Source organism: Staurois parvus, unplaced genomic scaffold, assembly GCF_062004578.1.
Source record: "Staurois parvus isolate SC_StPar_1 unplaced genomic scaffold, SC_StPar_1.0 ptg000636l, whole genome shotgun sequence".
NCBI lineage: Eukaryota > Metazoa > Chordata > Amphibia > Anura > Ranidae > Staurois > Staurois parvus.
In genome coordinates this window covers 2514056-2535708 of record NW_028318432.1, presented here as the reverse complement: position 1 = coordinate 2535708, position 21653 = coordinate 2514056, and the positions used below count along the sequence as shown (strand labels likewise).

General features: G+C 39.7%; 1 protein-coding gene across 1 annotated transcript in view; it reads right to left on the bottom strand.

Annotated features, from left to right (window-relative positions):
- The window catches only part of MALRD1 (MAM and LDL receptor class A domain containing 1), a 464614-nt gene that overhangs the window by 154398 nt on the left and 288563 nt on the right, over nucleotides 1-21653 (bottom strand). Inside the window, exon 25 of the mRNA XM_089693696.1 lies at nucleotides 17330-17487. Coding sequence (XP_089549822.1) covers nucleotides 17330-17487 — 158 coding nt within the window. The remainder of the gene's footprint in view (nucleotides 1-17329; nucleotides 17488-21653) is intronic.

Here is a 21653-nt window from a genome sequence, read left to right as displayed (position 1 = left end):
AGTATTATAACTTTTTTTTTTTTTTTTTTTAATGGTTGAACTGGATGGACTTTTGTCTTTTTTCAGCCAGACTAACTTAGTAACTATGTAAGTTTATGGATTTTCTATAATATTTTCTAATATTTATGTATATTTTGTAATATTTTTTAGTTTTTTAGGGAAACTGAACTATATTACTATAAGTACACAATTAGCACTGTTTCATTGTTTGCAGTTTTGATTAAGTTGTATTATCATTGTATTGATTTAATATGTATTGTATGTGTAATATTGTTTGTATCAGTTTCCGATTCAGTTGTCAGTTAGGGCTATCTTACTAACACAATAGTGCCCAGCTACAAAGTACCTAATTGCTTTTATTGAGGTTAATTTTCATGGAAATTTCTGTACTATGAATTAAGGAATATATTGTTTCCTTATCTATTTATTTATATTCCTGCTTGGTCTATATTAATATATTCACTATATTGCCAAAAGTATTGGGACACCCCTCCAAATCATTGGAATCAGGTGTTCCAATCACCTCCATGGCCACAGGTGTATAAAATCAAGCACCTAGGCATGCAGACTGCTTCTACAAACATTTGTGAAAGAATGGGTCGCTCTCAGGAGCTCAGTGAATTCAAGCGTGGTACCGTGATAGGTTGCCACCTGTGCAATAAGTCCATCTGTGAAATTTCCTTGCTACTAAATATTCCACGGTCAACTGTTAGTGGTATTATAACAAAGTGGAAGCAACTGGGAACAACAGCAACTCAGCCACGAAGTGGCAGGCCACATAAAATGAGAGAGCGGGGTCAGCGCATGCTGAAATGCACAGTGTGCAGAAGTCGCCAACTGTATGCAGCTAGAATTAGTAGCTAAAGACCTCCAAACTTCGTGTGGCCTTCAGATTAGCACAACAACAGTGCGTAGAGAGCTTCAAGGAATGGGTTTTCATGGTCGAGCAGCTGCATCCAAGCCTTACATCACCAAGTGCAATGCAAAGCGTCAGATGCAGTGGTGTAAAGCACACCGCCACTGGATTCTAGAGCAGTGGAGACTCGTTCTCTGGAGTGATGAATCACGCTTCTCTGTCTGGCAATCTGATGGGTGTGTCTGGGATTGGCGGTTGCCAGGAGAAGTGTAGTTGCCTGACTGCATTGTGCCAAGTGTAAAGTTTGGTGGAGGGGGATTAAGGTGTGGGGTTGTTTTTCAGGGGTTGGGCTTGGCCCCTTAGTTCCAGTGAATGGAACTCTTAAGGCATCAGCATACCAAAACATTTTGGATAATTTCATGCTCCCAACTTTGTTGGAACAGTTTGGGGATGGACCCTTCCTGTTCCAACATGACTGCGCAGCAGTGCACAAAGCAAGGTCCATAAAGACATAGATGAGCGATTGTGGTGCGGAAGAACTTGACTGACCTGCACAGAGTCCTGACCTCAACCTGATAGAACTCCTTTGGGATGAATTAGAGCAGATGAATGCGAGCCAGGCCTTCTCGTCTGACATCAGTGCCTGACCTCACAAATGAGTTTCTGAAAAATGGTCAAACCTTCCCATAGACACACTCCTAAACCTAGTGAACAGCCTTCCCAGAAGAGTTGAAGCTGTTATAGCTGCAAAGGGTGGGCAAACTCAATATTGAACTCTACAGACTAAGACGTCATTAAAGTTTATGTGCTTGTAAAGGCAGGTGCCCAAATACGTTTGGTAATATAGTGTGTGTGTGTATATATATATATATATATATATATATATATATATATATAAAACTATAAAAATTAATAAATACAAAAAAAAATTATATAAAAATGATGCAACATATATAAGGGGACAAAGAGGTAAATAACTAGCTTGTATTGGAAAACAATGAACAGATTTTCTTGATCTGAAAGGGGTGTTAGTCCCAGCAAACTTGAAAGTTTTTATTTCATGTTCATCTCCCCAACTATAAACCTTTGTTAACCATAAGTAACCCTGATTAACCACCATTATTTTCATTGTTTAAGATTTTATGAACTGATGAGATGAAAGTGACTATTGCCAGACCAGATGGATGGGCCTGTGGTGCATAAGTAAAGGGCACAGAGCTCCACTTCACCTCAGACACCAGCAAGGTGTCAGACACCAGCGCGGTGGGGTACTGGTATAGACTGGTATTATTAAAGACAGCTAGTTGTACCTTTTTGGGCTGAAGATGGACTCAGAATCAACTCCCAAACCTACTACCAGTTTATAGAAGACACTTTCTTCAAGCAGTGGTACAGGAAAAAAGTCTGCATCTTTCAAGAAGACCATGAAACGTATGCAGGACAATGCTCTATTGCATGCACTAAAGTACTACACTGCATAGCTAGCCAATAAAGATGAAAGAATAATGACATGGCCCCCTTCCTCAACTGACCTAAACCCAACTTAATTAAATCTGTCTCAGCCATATCCCAGCATATAATGCACCAAACATAGTCAACACTGTAAATGTATTATATGTAGTCATTTGCTGCCTGTTCAGCATATTTTGAAATTTTGAAAAAGGGCAAAGAAAAAAGAAAGCCGCATGAAAGGAATGGAAAGTGATTAAATGTAACAGAGCAAGTGAAGAAGGCACAGAAAATATGACACAAGCTGAAGATATAAAAAAGGTGAATAAGGTGAACATGGGATTTAAAACAGCCTTCATTCTTCACGCTACATTTTTCCTGAATGCTAACTTCGACGTATAAAAGCATAATGTATCACAGAAGCCACAGCTGCTGCATCATTAATCCTCCTACGAGCAGGTTCTGAGTGATGTTAATTAATTTGTTCTTTCATGGTAGGTACAAAAATGGCTAATATGGTTTCTGCTGGTCAATTTATTATGTGGAAGGGATCTCAAGGGGTCAGAGGTCATTAAATCCACAGATTAATGTAGAAAAAAGTCAACACAAGGTATATGGCAAATGTAAGAGGGACAGGGTTATTATTCAAACACCATCTCATTAAAATTCCCAGCGCAACAAAGAAATGGAAACATCGATACTGTTACGTTGGTTAATTTCAAAGTGACTTTGCATTGAGTTGGAGAAGGGAAGATCGTCAAATTAATGATCAGCTCGGTTCATCTCTCACTATTCCTTATTTTATTACTTTTTAGCACAGCAAGGCCTGCACAAAATACTAGTTGGCTCAATGGTTAGCACTGTTGCTTCACAAAGCTGGGGCCCTTGGTTCTGTTCTCATTGTATGGATATTGAGTAAGTAAGACTCCTGCACTTCAGAAACATGTCCATGTTTTTTGGCTTTTTCCTAAATTGCCCTTCAGAATTGTATGATCGATATTGAAAGGGTCAAAAGATTGTAAGATCTTTCAAGGCAAGAACTAAAAAGAATGGTTCCTTGTACTCTTCAAAATGTAGTGTTATAGGTATACGTAATTATAAATGCTCCATACATCACCAAGCTTCACTTAAAGGTTGTAGGATTGGTGTTTGGGAAACAGTCTTTAAACTTTCTAAAGATCTGGAAAACAAGAGTCCACTAAAAATGTGATATCTTTCCTTTTACATGCTAATGACCTTAGAACAACTGTACCTTTATATGTGGCTTAACAGTACCCCTCCTCATCTCTTCAATACACACACATGCCTATTAAAGTCCATAGGAGTTTTGTTTTGCCCCAAATTAACCATACTTGCATTGTATCTTAAAGTGTTTCTAAACCCAGGACCCTGCATTCACTATATCTGGTCTCCCACAGTACACAGAACATGGAAATGTATTTATTTTTTAAACATACACTGCTAAATACCTTTTCTCATAGTAGTATACAATACATAGCAGTCTTGTGACTTCTATCAGTGTCCAGCAGAGCACTGGTTAAAGCTTGTAGGAAGAGTTTTCATTCTGCTCTGACTGTCCTATGAGGCTGCATGACCCCTGACCCTCGGTCTGGAAAGCGCAGATTGGCCATGTGCAGCTCACATGCACCCTCCCAAAAAAATAAAAAACATTCTCCTAGGGCTCTGTACTATCAACAAATGGATTGGGGACTGTAGAGAGGATCAGAGAAGACAGGATCAAAGGCTTTATTACACAATGTAGAAGATTAATCCCTTAGGTCCAACAGTGAGTATAACAAGCATGCTTTACTGCATATACAGACTGATTTTACTTTTGTGGGTTTAGTAACACTTTAAGGAGATGTTATGTATTTAATAAATTGTATAAATGTATGTATGGATGTTTTTATAATGTATATATGTATGTAATATACTGTATTATTTTTTATTCATATCTTCCAATTCAAGTCAGAATTTCGACGTTTATATTCTACATCAGGCATGACTAAATGGCGGACTGCGGCCTGAATACGGACTGGGTGACAGTCCTGTCCGGACCGTGGCCACACCACTTAGCAACCTGAGTGGACTCCTCTCCTCCCGCTGCTGCAGCTGTTTGAAATTGGGAGGAATGGCAGGATGGACTCCTATTCTGTGTGCACTTGCCTGCCAATGCTGTAGTCGCCGCTGCTGTTGAAGTCACAGCAGGGAAGAGGGTGGGAGGAACGGAAGGAAGAACAACTCTTCTGAATGTACCAGCTTTCTGCTTCTGCCGCCACTGAACTCAGAGCAGGGAGGACAGCGGAAGACATTGCAGGTCTACAGGGGGAGCAGGGGAGGGGAGCCAACCTTTCCTATTAACAAGAGGGTCACTCCCCTTTTAACAAGAAGAGTTGGGCAGCTCACGCGCAGAGTGGAGATCTTCTGTGCCTCCTGCCCTCCTCCCTGGTCTGAGTTCAGCAGCAGCGGCAAGTTGATACATTCAGAAAAGGAGTCTTTCCTTCCATTCCTCCCGCCCTATTCCCTACTGTGACTTCAACAGCAGTGGCAATGATGGTGATGCCTGTGAGTACATGCAGAACAGGGGTGCACCCTGCCATTCCTCCGCCCTCCACAATGCTGAGTTAAGGTAGGGGGAATAATATGGGAGGAGGGGGTTGTGATGTCAGAGGGGGATCTCTGATATGGGGGGGCTGTGAGAGGGGGAACTGTGATATGGGGGAGCTGTGATGTAACAGTGTGTACTCTCCAGCGCTCCAAGAATTAATTGCCAAAGAAAGCCAGGGAACCAGGGCAAAAGGTGGCCTATGGACAGCGCTTTGGGGATGCAGCCCTCCTCAGACAGGGAAATCAACAACTGGAAAAAGAGCAAACAGGTAGCGCAAACACCTAATACATTATCCAAGGTTTATTGAAAAGTCAAATAGACGAAAACATGCACACAGACATAGCATGTGTGTAAAGCTTTGTGTGATAATAGAGATGGCCACAACAATGGGCAGGGTGTTCCCACTGTCAGTGTGGTCCGCTTGCTGTTGCGTTTCATGGACAAATCCCTTTCCTCAGAGCTAAACTGTGATGTAGGCGAGCTGTGATGTGGGGAGGCTGTAAGAGGGGAAAGCTGTGATAAGGGGGGCTCTGAAGTGAAAGGGAGAACTGTGATATGGGGGGCTGTGAAGTGAGAGGGGGCTGTGAAATGGGGGGGCTTTGAGGGTGGAGCTATATGGGGAGCTGTGAAGTGAGAGGGGGGAGCTGTGATATGGGGGGCTGTGAAGTGAGGGAGCTGTGAAATGGGGGGCTGTGATAGGGGGAGAGTTGTGATGTGAGAGGGGGGAGCTCTAATACTGGGGGGGTCTGTGATGTGAGAAGGAGAGCTATGATATGGGGGAACTGTGATGTTAGAGGGGGGGGCTGTGATATGAAGGGTCTGTGATGTCAGCAGGGAGGTAACTGTGATGTGGGGGGTTGTGATTGCAAGGGAGACTGTAATGTCAAGGAGGGACTGTGATGTGAAGGGGGGCTGTGATTTAAGCGGGGCTATAATGTTGGAGGGCTCTAATGTGAAAGGCAGTTGTGATGTGTGGGGGGCTGTGATGGTAAAGGGGGCACTGAGGGAATTAATTAGGGGCTCTGATGTGAAAAACCTGAATAATAGAAGAAATATGAGATTCGGACCTCTGCAGGAAGAAAATGTTACCAAAGGGACCACCGTGAATTTTAATTCAGTACCCCTGTTCTACATTATAGGCCCCCTCTTCTTTCTAGCAGAGATGGCAACACTAGTCACTTCACACAAGCATTTAAACAGTATGCAGGCAGTGCAGGGCTTTCATGTTAGAAAACCCAGCATGCTTTGTGTGAGTCCAGGGTAATGACACACATCTGGCGGGTATCATCAAGCTGCCCTGGTCTCACAGGAGAATCCTGATGAGAACGTCACGCATGTTATTACCTAAGCAACTTTTACTGCAGCAACCATGCACAACCAGAGAAGGCCAGATAATGTAGAGAACCCCATAAGTTACACGAATGGTTCAACAACAGCTGGAAAAAGGCATGCATACTAAACAATTGAATAAATGTCAAAGAGAGGAGCTTCAGGGGGAGACAGGCACGACACAGAATTGAGAAGTTCCCAACCTTGAGTTTGGCTTCAATAAGCAATATTTCATATTTAAAATGTTTGTTTTCCTAAACCTGGACATAGTAAATAAACAAAACCACTTTGGGTTCCCTTTAAACATAATCCAAACCAGAGCTTCTCATCCTTTTTTTTTGCTGTGTCTCCAAGGGATCTATGCATAAAATATTTGCTTTGAGAATGTCTTAGTCACAAATAAAAGTCCCGAATACCCATAAGGTTTGTAATTTGTGTGAAATGTCAGTTTCTATTGCCTTTTGCAGGGCGAATGTAACATTACCCAACATTCAATCCTAAGAGAAATAAAGCTGTAAGAACATTCCACCAGTAGAGTTAAAGACCATTCAACCAACAGAGATAAATAACATGATAGGCTAGGAACATTCAACCAAAAGGGGAAATAAGATCTCTGCATTGTGTACAATGTTTGAGCTGCAGGTTCGTCCTCTGTTTGGGAGGTTCTGGAAAAGCTGATCATATGGCTGAACCAAGCCTCCAGCTTGGTAGAAGAAACTGAAACATTTAGCAGCAGTATTGCTAGCGCTGCCATATGTAAAAACGTCCTGCTCGGGCTCATGGTTGTTAGGGAGTTTGCCCTCACTGGCATCCTTACAACAAGTGACTAATGCCTGCCTTAGTCTATGGTGTTAGGCTATCTTCTGTATTGGTTGAATATTCTTTACTCTTCTGAATGAATGTTCTCATGGCTTTTTTTCTCTTAGGATCGAATGTTAGGGCATGTCACATTCACCCTGCAGAAAATGTCACACTTATTACAAACATTACAAATTTTACTTGTGACATTGGGGTTGAGGCAAATAGTCTTTGCACTGCAACTGCACTTTAGTTGCTGTTGATCTAGATCTGAGGGGAAGCTCTAATGATTTTTTCACCTAATCATGTGCAAGCAAAAATGCTGTTTTTTTTCCTTGCATGTGATTGGGTATTCTTTGCAAAGTGAAGTCTTACCTCAATTACTAAGCTCTGGAAAAACTACACATGGCCAGGGGTGGACTGACAACTCATGGGGCCCCCGGGCAATAAGGGATCATGGGGCCCCTGTGTCCTTGCCCACACTCAAACCACACCCAAAAAAGCCTATAAAAGGTACCATGTGCATCTCATGGGGCCCCCTACTGACCCCGAGCCCTTGGGCAGTGCCCGAGTGCTCGAATGGTCAGTCTGCCCCTGCGTGGGGGTTGATTTGCTAGAACTTGAGAATGAAAAATCTGGTGCAGCTGTGTACAATCAGCTTCTAACTTCAGTTGGTTCAATTAAGCTTTGACAATATATCCTGGATGCTGATTGGCTTCTGTGCAGAGCTGCACCAGATTTTGCACTCTCCAGTTTTAGTAAATCAACCCTTTGCAGTGCACCTGCAAGTACATTTGCAGTGCACACTATATTTGTCATCAGTAAATCAACCCTAATGAGTGCGGAGGTTGAAACATTTTTGCAAAGAATGTTTTTTATAAATTGACCCCCAAGTGTCAACGGTCTGGGCAAACCAAATCATTACAGTGAAAAACCATTTGGATCTAGACACACCTAGAGTCTTTTATGTTCCTACAGCCCAAGTAAATAATGCAATCACACATATTATAAACTGATTTCAAATTTACATTTTCAAGAGCACATCTACACTCAAGAAGTATTTCATTCTTACAGTTAATCCACCTGCAGTGTAAAAAAAGGATCCCAAAGAAAGACATTAAGGCTTCTCTAAAGAATGACTACAATAAAACCTTTGAAAGTTAAAAAAAAGTGCATTGAAAAAAAAAAAAACTTCCCTGATAGAGCCATGAAATTAACATAAAATCCTACTAAACCTTTTCGTTTGCATACCAACAAGGTTTTTTTTTTATCAGAAAAAAATAGACATGCCTTGCTTCAATCTAAGATGTTGAATTTATCTTTTAACTAGATTCTGCATCAAGGCCTCTTATAATTCAAATTGTATTTTTCATTAAATTGTAATTCAGATGTAGTATAGTGTTACTGAGGAACTTAATCTGCTTGCAAAAGATGGCAGAGATTGCAAAATCTCCTGATGGCGATCTTAAATTAATTAAATGTACTGCACATGAAATTTTTAGCTAATATATTCTATAAATATGAGTTGCAAGGCTCTAGTGTACATGGGCATTTGGTTTAAGAGGACCACTTTTATACACTAGCACTAAATTATTATAATGCTGCATGCAGGAAGGTTAGTCATACTGAACACTGAAGTATTCATTGCCTAAAAAAGTACAGTAAAATATGTAAATTAGAATAGAAAATTAGATTTTATGTTTAAAAAAGCAGCATGAAAATGTCCCTGCCATTTAGCTTTGGGTAGTAAGCCTCCTCTTTATCTTCTATTATTTGAAAGTGTTGCATGCCTTCAAGCTCTGTACCAATGAGAGCCAAGGCCTCCCAGGGCATTTTGGTTTTCATGGCTCTTAGTATGTATGTGAAGGTTCTCATTTATATATACTGTAAATCATGGAATAGCTAGCAGCAGTTAGTCACAATCAACTTGTGAAGACATTTCGCTGCTTATTAAAACAGTTTCCTCAGCTTTAATGAGTGTCAGAAACATATCCCAGCATTTATATGTACATGAGTAAGTCAGTTTAATCCAATCACTGTATAATGTATTAAGGCAGATGTTGACTGTTCAAGAACTTGATGGGAGGTGTGACAGTTTGTGAAACCATCCTGTTCTAATTTCAAAATTCAATACCATCCATGGTGCCTGGAAGTCTTGGAAGGTATTACTAAGGTATAATAAAATGGCAGAAGGTGTGAATTGTTGTCAAAATGCCAAGGTAGGGAGGTGAAAATTACATTTTGTATTGGTGACCTATGGCATCAAAGGCTGCCACCAATTTTGGGATATTTTTTTTTCAGTTTTGAAGAAGAAACCACCTTCTATACTACCCGTCACCCACAAATAATGCTGTTTAAACATATCTACCCCATCCATTTAATAATTCACATCTTCTATTTTGCCATGCCTATTTAAAGCCTTTTTAACACATCACCAGATGAATAAACAGTCATGACCATTTTTAGTCAATGCATGTCAACATGTTGCATGTTGGTGAGCTAGTGCCATTAAAACTTATAGTAAACTTCTGCACATTTCTTAACAAGCACTAAAATGCATAGGTGTGAGGACCTCCAGTTATTTCAAACATTAGTGATTGCTATGCACAGTTATTTATTTTTTTCAGGTACCTATATAGCGCCATCAATTTATGCAGTGCTTTTACATATATATTATACATTCACATCAGTCCCTAACCCTCAAGGGGTGTACAATCTAAGGTCCCTAACTAACATTCATACATACACATACTAGGGAGAATTTAGACAGGATCCAATTCACCTACCAGCATGTCTTTGGAGTGTGGGAGGAAACTGGAGCAGGGGCAGACTGACCATTTGGAAACTTGTTCACTGCCTGAGGGCCCAGGGTCAATAGGGGGCCCCAACAGATGCTCCTAGTACCTTTTTCATAGGCTTTTTTGAGTTTGGGCAAGGACACAGGGGCCCCATGACCCCTATTGCCTGGGGGCCCCATGAGTTGTCAGTCTGCCCCTGAACTGGAGCACCCAGAGGAAACCCATGCAGGCACAGGGAGAACATGCAAACTCCAGGCAGGTGGTGCCGTGGTTGAGATTCGAACCAATGACCCTAGTGCTGCCAGGCGGAAGTGCAAACCATTTAGCCACTGTGCTGCTGTGATTGCTATGCACACTTGAGAGATATTGGTAACTACTGTAATATACCCATGTGAAGGGATTCTTGAGATATGGAGATGCTTGAAAAGTTATATGTCTATTATAAAGATGAAGAAACACTCAAAGGATGCAAATGTAACAGGTTACATTCCCCAGGGTAGGTATCACAGCAACTGTACACTAAAAGAAGAGTTTTGGAGGCTGTGGGATAGGTCCATCAGTAGTTAAAATACAATTACATTTTTAAAGAGCAAGTTTAGGTATTAATTTAAGGCAAGGTAGAAGGCCAAGAGAATCATAATTACAGGATATCAATTATACTGTATACCCCATATACTGTATATGTCCTACCTTAGTCTTATGATGGCAAGTCTCTGAGCACAGTTGAATTCTTCTATCCCTGAAAGTTTGGTAAATGTACTTACATATCTGACAGGTGACTTTAGGGAAAATTACTGCAGAAGGAATGCCTTCTTGGTCACCTCTTCTCCCCAGCCAGCTGATTTGACAATAAAAGATCAGCAGTACACTTATGAGGAAACTTCTGTGCTCACCTCCCTTGCCCTAAGTTCACACACAGCACTATGCCATGAAATAGAGCCCTACTTGGCTCAGAGTGCCATTTTTTCCCACTTTCAGCCTGAGCTTTGTTGTGCAGTAGTGCACTTATAATTTTGTACTCTACCTCCAGCACTATGAGCCTAGGATTTTCAACAGTGCTGTCTCGAGATCTTCACTCTGTCACCCACCTGGATTTGGACCTCTGCCTAAAATTCTCTAGGCCTGTACTAGAATACGTCACAACCTTTGTTCACTTCAGTGAAAAGTCTGAAAATACCTTTCATTAAAGTCAATTAGGGTGCTGCTCCACACAGACGTGAGGATTTCTGAAGATTTAATGGTTGCTTCATGGTTGTACACATAGTACAGACAGCAGTGATTTGGATATGTATATCACTGATTTTTTCAACCAGGGTGGCCAGGGACTCTGGGATGCCTTCAGATTTCTTCAGGGATGCATTGGCAAAATGCCGAAACATTATCCAAAAAATGGTATTCAAGCCAGCAGGTGGATCAAGCCTACCTTTTAGTTACAAAAGATTACAGGTTTTCATTGTTCACCATTCCAACCTTCCAGCCGCCAGCATCCTAACAACCAATGGTGTCATTGGTTGATAAGGAGCATGTCAGGCTCTTGCACAGCATCCTTGTTTGCTCCTCCCCTACCCCTCACCATCAGCATTGAGCTAAGTCAGGGAGAGAAACATTGCAATACTAGTCAGTACCAGTATGCAATGGTGTATTTGCTTTAGCAGAACAAATCACATTTGGTGTCCTACGTTTGGATGTTGCTACATTGTATAAAACTATTAGTTTTTTATATTTTAGAATGAGGTGTCTCAAGATTGTACAGAACTTTAAAGGGTGTCTTGACTGATAACACTGGTATATCATATGCTGAAATATCTTGAATGAATAGGAACTATCCCTTAATAAGAGCTTGGACCATTTTGCTCCAACAAGGCAAAGTTAGAGATGTGCTCAACAAAAAAATTTGTTTTGTTTTGAATTAATTTGCCAAGTCATTTCATTTCTTTGTATTGATTATGGTAGAATAATTTATTTTCAGAATTTGTTTAGTATATTCAGATTTGTTGTGTATATTTGGATTTGTTTTGTATATTTCAAAAGATTGGCTATAGTCGTTTTAACGTGTTAATTTGTTATTTCAGGAGATGCACTCTGAGTCATCCTTGCTAATACAACCCACAAAAAGAAATGGATTGTACTGTTTTTTTATAAGTATGAAAAATGTTAATGCAAAACAAAAACAAAATGGATCCGAAAGAAAAAATGGAAGGAAAGTAAATTTGGATTCATTCATTATGTTATGATTCGGAGATTCTGATGGATCCACCTCTATCCAACCCAATCATCATCATCATCACTTTAGTACCTTATTGTATTTATTGCAATATGTTTCTATTTCATATGTAGTGAGTTTTTTTTTTTATAATAATGAAAAATGTTAATGCAGAATAAAAATTAAATGGATCCAAAAGAACAAAGGAAACTAAAAGAATTTCAGATTTCATGTTTTTCCGTTATTTCAAATGCTTAATAAAACCATCAATAAAAGGCCCAAACTGTTGCATCATGTCATCCGAATAAATACAAATTAATTTGTTGTTTCATTTAATTTATTTCAGATTTGTTGAAATTCATTACTATTGTGATTCAGAGATTCGTAAACATCCAAACCTCTGGAAAATGAAAATTTCATCCGAATTTTGATTTGGAATTAATTTAATCGCACATGTCTAGACAAAGTGTAATCACCTCCTCAGCAGAAACCTTCACTAGGCTGAAGTATCATTCTCTAACACTTTTGACACAAATTGTTTGCAAACCAATCCTTAAACTAAGGAGTCAACATTAAACCAGCCAAAATAAAACCAACAAAAATGTCTGAAATGAAAACAATTCAGCCAGCACTCTCTGTTTTAACAAACATTTAACCCAGTAAAGCATTTCTGTTATTACTTGGCTGAAAGATGGAGCCATATTTCATTTATATAACATTTGACTTGGTGACTTGAGTTCAATGACTTTAGAAAATAAAATGCATGGGTTTTGTTACAGTCATGTAGGCAATTTAGGAAACTGTAGAAAGTAGTCTGTTCTGGCGTACACAGCTCAGCAAACTTACTGTATCTCATCCTGCTTTGTTATTTTGTCTCCTTTCTTATACAGTACGTAGTATACTTTGCTTAAATAACATTGAGTTGCTCTAAAGGCTTGTGTAAATGGGATGTAAGATGTATTAACCATGTGTTTTCTATATATTTTCTAAAACTAACTTCTACTAATGGTTTAAAATACTTTTTAGAAACTGTGGTTGCAATGTTCACCTTAAAGTGTTTGTAAACTTTTTTTATATTAAAATAACAAACATGTTATACTTACCTGCTCTGTGCAATGGTTTTACAGAGCAGCCCCAATTTTCCTCTTCTTGGGTCCCCTGCCAGCACTCCATGCTCATTCCCCACCCACCGATTACCCCCATGGCAAGCATCGAGCCACAGGGGCATTTGTGCATGCTCACTCCTGAACCCCACTCTGCATGTCCATAGGACATACAGAGCATGCCTCTTTCCTGCTCACTGCTCCCTTCTCACTGTGTCTAGGCCAATGAGGATGGAGAAAGCCAGGAGATCCGCTGCTCTTATGCACGCTGCTGGATCAAAATTGGCTCAGGTATTAAGGGATGCTGGGGAAAGGAGGGGAGGGGGGTAGTTGCAAACTGAAGGTTATTACCTTCATGTAGAAAATGTATTAAGGTAAAAAAACCTTCAGCCATTAGAACCACTTTAAGTCCTGAGCTGTTCCCCATAGTAGCTCTTTTCCTCAAAATGTCTTCGCTCTACTGGACTGAATGACACCAAACATCTCTCAGCCTGGAAAACTGAGGAAAGATTGTGGGCTTGCCCCAAAACTTAGTGAATATGGTGAGGTTTCACATCGCAGGGAATACCCAATCACGTGTAAGGAAAATGCTGTCACTTAATTGGATCATGGAAGTCATCATCGCTTCATCTCATTCACTAGGATTTGGGGCAATTTCTCTTGCAAACTGCCACTTACCTTGCAAAGAGAAAAACTTATTTTCCTTTAGTAAATCAACCCCTATGAGTGTCAAGCGTCATATCCCCACCCCCTGAGCATGGCATTTTGCACTGACAGTTTATAAAAGAAGAGAGTGGTGCAAATGTTATGTCACATTAGCCCCACTATGTGCATCATCCAGGGTCAAAGATTGAAAGTGACTGACAGAGTTATGTGATTATCTAGAAGTCGTTAGGAAAAAGTAAGTAACAGTAATAAAAGTATCACATATTGCAGGCAGGGGCCTCAAGGGAATGGGGTGCTGTTTTCTGTTGAGCTTTAACTTTACTTTTTTAGTATTGGACAAAGTGCGGAAGGCTTAGATCATTGCTTAGTGTTTGCAGCATAATGTGTGCCCTTTGGGGAGATTTCTGCTTATTTTTTGTTATGTCTGTCATTACCTCCGTAATGGCAACACAAACAACAATACAAATTTGATTGAGGGTCTAATAGTTCCCTACAGTGATAAAAAATATTTTAATTGCTTTCTGGTCCCTGTTTTTCCTCACTTAACATACTGTCTTTGCAATTTCAATTAAAAAAGAAGGCAACAAGAAGTTTTTCACTGGGGACACAATTAAAATTGGTCTCACCAACTCCCAACGCTAAAACTAAAATTTAAATATTTTGGCTTTAAATATACTGTAAATTAAGTATATTATGAAATACATTTAAAAAATATTAAAGGCCCACTTAAACTTGTGCTTTTGATTTAGTGTGTTTTTCTGGTCTGTCAACACATACAGTATTTCGACAAATGGGCCCGGAACACAAGTCCACATACTTTTTTTGTCAGCACTAAGGGTTAGCACTAAGGGTCCTATAGTCACACATCTGAGGGGTATGCAACATTACCATAACTTCAGGGATGGATGACTGCTAAACTCTGCACATGGAACATAATTGGAACTATAAAAATGATTGGGAAGTTCTGCTTTAAAGGTGTTTTATATATATACCCAAAGCTGCTCTTTAACAGATTGTTGTGATTCACCTATGCAGCCGACTCCATTTACTTCCAGCAGAAACTCTTAACAAAAGAATAACATTTTTGTGCCATGAAAATATCTTTTAACTGAAACTACTATCTTAAAGCCTATAATCAGTCAACCGCGTAGCTTTAAGTGCTCAAAGGATTTACAGTTCTTTATGGATTTTGCCATCACTTGAAGACTCATGATAATAGTTGCCTTAGTTTAAACACAGTGGCTAGACTTTTCAAAAGTTCCTCCTCAACCACTTGCAATAGAGTTACTCATTTCAGTTATTGATCCGCATCACTTGTGTTCCCAGGAGAGTCCAATCATAACATGAATAACACTACAACGGTGGGCCAGATGGAGAAAAATCTAGTTTCTTCAGTGGCTAATATCGCTTGATCCGCCAGTAAGTCTTTTAGTCATGTTAATCCAACATACGCCTCTCAGGAAACCGGCACAATTACTTTTTGATTTAATAACTAGATGGCAAATCTAGTTTTTCTTTCTCATGTGATATGTTTTAGCTATAGTTCCAGCAATAGAATAACAATCAACTTCGCTAGTCTCAAACATTATTACAAAAAGCAAATATGCTTTGGGATATGAAAATTCAGCATTTACAATGTTCTCACAAGAAGCAAAAGACTAATGTATATTTAGAAACTGTTAACTTATCTTGTAGAAGAATAATGCTGCAGAATACTAAAATCTCGACTTATTCAAAAAGACAGTTCAAAAAGTACTGATCATTTTCAAAGTGCAGTTATGCATACTGAGCAATCAAAGCTCAGTATTTCACTGCAAAATGCAGTGTTCAGCATAACTGGAATCTCTCTACAGGATAATAGAGCTTCCATACTTACCTTGGCACATGCTCAAGGTAGACTATTGATTTGCTATGTAGACTCCCATATGCAGGTCAGTTTGTTTCATAGAACACCACCGTTTATATGGTGACAGCCATGCTACATTGGACACAGGAGCGGACTGACAACTCATGGGTCCCCTGGGCAATAAGGGATCATGGGGTCCCTGTGTCCTTGCCCAAACTCAAAAAAGCCTATGAAAATGGTACCAGGGGCATCTCATGGGGCCCCCTACTGACCCAGTGCCCGAGTTTCCAAATGGTCAGTCCGCCCCTGTTTGGACAGGTCAATGACACTAATTCTATAGCACAGCTGTTTTTGTAGTTCTTACTAAAATGTGACAAGGATTCTAGCATTCCCCTACTCTACTATAAAAAAACATTCAGTTTGTGTTGCTGTTGGAGAGTTTCCCCCACTTGGTGAAACCACCTGGAGAGTAAAGGGCAGATTAACAAATATGGTAAAGCAATACCTTTGCAGATTTTAAAAGCAAAGGTACTGCTCTACCAGGGCCATATTAAGGAAAACAAATAACCACACATTTAATAAAGCACAGCAATGTGCTTTATAGCTGTTTGTAATGTGATTAAAACAAATAGATGATGTGTAAAAAAAAAAAAGAAAAAGAGCCTGATCATGTGAACTGTCAAATTCACATGACTAGCTTTATTGCTTTCCTTCAATGATGGAGCTGCCTCTGCTGTGGTAAGCAAACATGAGGATGTGGATCACTACGGACTCCACACTGCAACCTGCATTTTATGAATGGACCGCAAAATGCGAGCGGTGATGTGGACAATCATTGCACATTATATATCATAGTTACAAATCAGCCTCCAAACCAGGGTATACACACACAGTTTCTTTTTTCTATTCAACTACTGGCTGGTTTCTGCTGAACAGTCCGAATTTCAGTACAGGTATACCCTGCTTAAATCAGGGGAAATCTCTGTAAGGGTTCATTCTCACCAGGTGTGGTGGGACTGTGTTGGGAAGCTATTCCAGTGCAGTTCCACCAAACCCCCACCACAAGTAAAGGCAAAATGCCTTGTCTCCAGTGTGGTCAGTTCACAACACTGCATTGTGCTGTGTGGGCAGTGTGCACTGAAAAAAATTATTGCTTGCCAGCGGACAGAACTCTATTAAATGATGTTGTGTGACATTTCAATAAAGTTTGTTAAAAAAAAAAAAGTGAACAGTGAAATGTGCTGGCATTCAGCCAGAGCACACAGCACGCCAGCTGCTGCATTGCAATAAAGTGGCTGGTGTGAATGGACCCTAAGAGAGGACTGATTGTCAGTTAAAACCAGACAGAGCTTTTAATCCTTTCACAATATATCTAAAACTAAAAAAAAAAAAAAAAAAAAAGGTTTTAGCTAGACACACACTCTAAGAGGAAAGATTAGCGCTCCTTCTATGGTAAAAGGGTCTGCACCTATGTGCTGATAACTAGCATGCTGTAGTTGACAGGATGGGCACAGACACAAAACCTCAAGTCCAGTGCTATCAGAAAATCAGCTGCTTTCCCTTGGCAAGGATAGTAGTTCAAAGTATTAAATGGGTTAATTTTGTGATTTTATCAACTTCCAAAGGCTTTTATAAACCTTGTATGGCATAAGGTACAAAGAGGGCATTCTTACTTTGATAAAGACTCGTATTTGACCAGTAGCTTTTGCTGACATGTAATACCAGAAGCTCAGTGTACAATCTTCTCCCGACTCCTTCCATTTGGTGCTTTTTATATGAGCCTTTTCACCACGCAGTCCAACCAAAGAAGTTTCCAGAGAAAGGAAATTACCTTGAATACAAGTCAGAGTAAATACATTATATAAGATAATTCTGTTAGGCATTTGTGGTAACTGGTCTTCCTCTAGAGCAGCCGTTCTCAACCTGAGTTTCACGGAACCCTAGGGTTCCTACAGCGGTTGATAGGGGTCCCTTGGGCTGCTACTGATTGCCCTACCTTTTAATGGTGCCTGCAGGTTTCAAGGCCAACACCACTTGGAAGAGCCAGCAGCTTGATGACAATGATATTTTCAGCTGGCATTTTCACCACCACTGACCCGCCAATTAATTGGTTTTAGCAGTGGTTCAATGAGACCTGAAATTATTTTGAGGGTTTCTCTGGGATAAAAATTTTGAGAAAGGCTGCTCTACAGTTTAAAAGTGAAGATAACATTATCCCTCTCTTGGGCTTGCAGATGAGAAAACAGCATTAAAGACAGGAGGGGCTTGGAAGTTCTAGAAGCGACTGCCACTTGGGTAAGAAAATGGGCTAAATATGTAAAATGGAGAAAGAACTACGTAGGGAATTGGCTCCTGATTTCAGTCATTTTCTTTAGCTTTGGCACTACCATTGAATAAAAAATTAAAAAATAAACACTATTGAGTGTTAAAAGAAAAGGACTGAATAACATTAGGAATACGTAAGAATCCTGACAGAAATAAAATTTCTTTTCACAACATACTGCTTTTTTCTAGTGCACTGAGAGTAGGAGAAACAAACTGAACAAGTTGCATGTCATCTAATATTAGAGCAGTTTACAGCAACTTGCACAATATTGGCTGCCCCCTGCTTATCGCATTTGTCTGCTAAGGCCATAAATACATTGGGGGTTATTTACTAAAATCGAGGAGAGTAAAATCTGGTGCAGCTTCAGATTCCAGGTTTTATTTTATTTATTTCAGGTACTTATATAGCGCCGTCAATTTACACAGTGCTTTACATATATATTGTACAATCACATCAGTCCCTAATCCTCAAGGAGTGTACAATCTAAGGTCTCTAACTCACATTCATACTAGGGCCAATTTAGACAGGAGCCAATTAACCTACCAGCATGTCTTTGGAGTGTGGGAGGAAACCAGAGTACCTGGAGGAAACCCACACAAGCACAGGGAGAACATGCAAACTCCAGGCAAGTGGTGCCATGGTTGGGATTCGAACCAATGACCCTAGTACTGCCAGGTGGAAGTGCTAACGATTTAGCCACTGTTTTATTGCCAAAGCATCATTTAACAAGTTAGAAGATGGTTAGGTACCATGCACAACTGCACAAGATTCTAAGTACACCAGTTTTAGTAAATCTTTCTCATTGTGTTATTGCCAGCAGCACGATAACAGCTCAATGACTGGTTTGCATTCTGCAAAAGAAAAATGGTCATTGATGATGGAAACGCACCTCTCGGTCTAATGCTATATGTACCTGTAGACATTAGAAGTGGTTCACCCAATCTGGGCATATATGATCAGATTAAATAATGTTTGTATGATTTCAGGCTCTTCCATGACCTGGACTGACGTTACCTGGACAAGCCCACTTGGTGGAAGGTTGATCGGCTGGGATGGATTTTACTGACCAATTGCTATTGCATTCTTGTGTCCCCCTATGTTCCGTCATTCATAAGCATCAGCATACAGCACAGGTTTACCATCTCTGGCATGAAAGATCATTCACTGCCCTGGCCTTGTGTGAACTACTGGTTACCATCTAATGCAGCAAGTTTTTCCTTGTGGGTGTATTGGAACAATACTATGGGGGGACTACTTCTACTACTAATAATAATAATATAATAATTAAAAAAAGTTTTTTATGCAATACTAAATCTAAAATTGAAGTTGAGAATTGATGTGTTAGATAACATGTGAGTAAAATGGTCAGCAAATGTAACCGGATTCCATACTTTGATTGTGCAAAAATAACAGCATAAATCTCACTAAATTGTAGCTAGTGATTCTGGAGTGTGCAGATGGGGGAATCCATTCTGATTTTTTCAGCCCCTCTGGTTGCTATTTATTCTTTGTTATGTTTATTTTTTTTCCTTCCACTGAAAATAACAGATACTAAAAAATTGTAGGGTTACCAGCAAAATATATTTAATTCAGATCTAAAATAAAATATATTGGAGATGCCTGAAGATATTGCCCTGAGGTGCTTGATCTATAGGCTGTTAGAAACTCTACTGCCGCTGGCAAAATAGCATTATGGACCATTATAAATTGTCTCTATGTGTGTGCCTATTAACTTATTGAAAGGCAAAAATGTAACCATTTCTGCTTTAGTATCTTTGCAAGAATACATCATTAAAATGTCTCAGCCCTGAAATGTCAGTGCTATCATTCAGAGAACTGCAAGAATTGGAAAAGTCAATGTAAATGTATTCAGAATTATGTAATGGGGCCACACACAACCACAAAAACCCTTTCCTAGTTAGATAAATAACACTCTTTGTAGATTCATTATTCCTATCACCATAAACATGGCATTTAGACTCATTTATTGGGGGCAGCGATGAGAGCAATAACAATGTGCAAAGTGTAGTTACCTGGGGCAGTCAATCCAGATGTTACTGCAGACCTTTGAATGATTATTTTGGTATATATATATAAACAAATAAAAGATATAGAATGACAAACTATTTTCCAAAAATCATATCATGACATCACCATTATTATTATGATTATACAGTATTTATATAGCACCAAAGGGTTTGCTCAGCGCTGTACAATAGCAAGGGGGACAGAACATGAGACAAGACAGAAACAATACAATACACGAGGGGTTCGAGGGCCCTGCTCTTCCGAGCTTACAATCTAGGACCATCAACAAATATTGTTTGTTTACAGAAATAGTCTAATAACAACTGACGCATTTCAGAGTAATTCTACTCCTTCCTCAGGGAAAGACTCTGTACAAAGGTGATATTAGAGATTAGATATTAGAGATTAGAAACACATTTGTTTAGAACATACAGTATACAGTATATGTCCATACAGGGTATTTACATACAGTTGTGTTCAAAATAATAGCAGTCAGACATCACTAACCTGATCAATCACTGTTTTTGGTAGAAATGATATTTCTAAATGGCAAATAATTTACTAGCAGGTGTAGTAGAGCAATAGAAATCCAACAGACCCAACAGTCATGACATGCATGCTGATTCTGTGTAATTGAATCACTAATTGAAAGGGGCATGTTCAAAATAATAGCAGTGTGGAGTTCTATTAGTGAGGTCATTCATAGAGAGAAAACAGGTGGCGCACAAACCTAGTGCATTATCCAAGGTTTATTGTAAGGAGTGAAAGAATAATAAAAACATACTCACAGACGAAGCATGTATCGAAAAAGCATAGAAAAATGACAATGGCCACAACGGCAGGCAAGGTGTTCTCACTGTCAGTGCGGTCAAATGGCTGATGCGTTTTGGGGACGAATCCATTTCCTCAGAGCTGATGACCAGCCTCTGATGCAGATGTGTGATGAATGGAAAGTAGGAGCCTTGCTGTCTTTCATACTTTGAAAAACAGCTGGCAATTATTGCCTTTATTTAAGGAAGGAAGGCAGCAAATGTTGTACATGCTGGTTACAAAAAATCTCCAAAGGATTCAAACAATGGAGGAAGGCATTACATCACCTAAGGGATAAACCCACCATTATACTTGTGGACATCTGAATATTTCCAAAAAGTTGTTCCACCTATACAGATAAACCAGGGGGCATGTAGATAGGAATTTTCAAAAGTGTACACCAGGTCACGCCGTATGGTTCTTTAAGGGTAATATTAATAAGGCAGCCAATAAGTACATATATTGTTGGACTAACAGTGGAAAGAAAAACATGGGTCCAAGGACCCAATTCCTAAAAGAGGAAAGGCCTCCTATATGATATAAAAATCAATATAAAGCTCACCATAACAAATTGCAGTACCACAATCTGAGAGACTCCGCACCAACCCACAAAAAGAGAGGAGTATTAAATGTCAAATGAAGATCCTGAATATATAGGAGCCCCACAGAGAGGTTTTCCAATCGTCCAGCAGTGATGAACAGTGTCCAGGTGGCCAGGTGGGGAGAGGGAAATGGCGCCCAGATGCCAATCCTACGCTGCCTCAAGGAGGAACGTCATTAGGCTCCGCCACCACTCCGCACCTTACGGAATGACGTCATGCATCAACGGACTA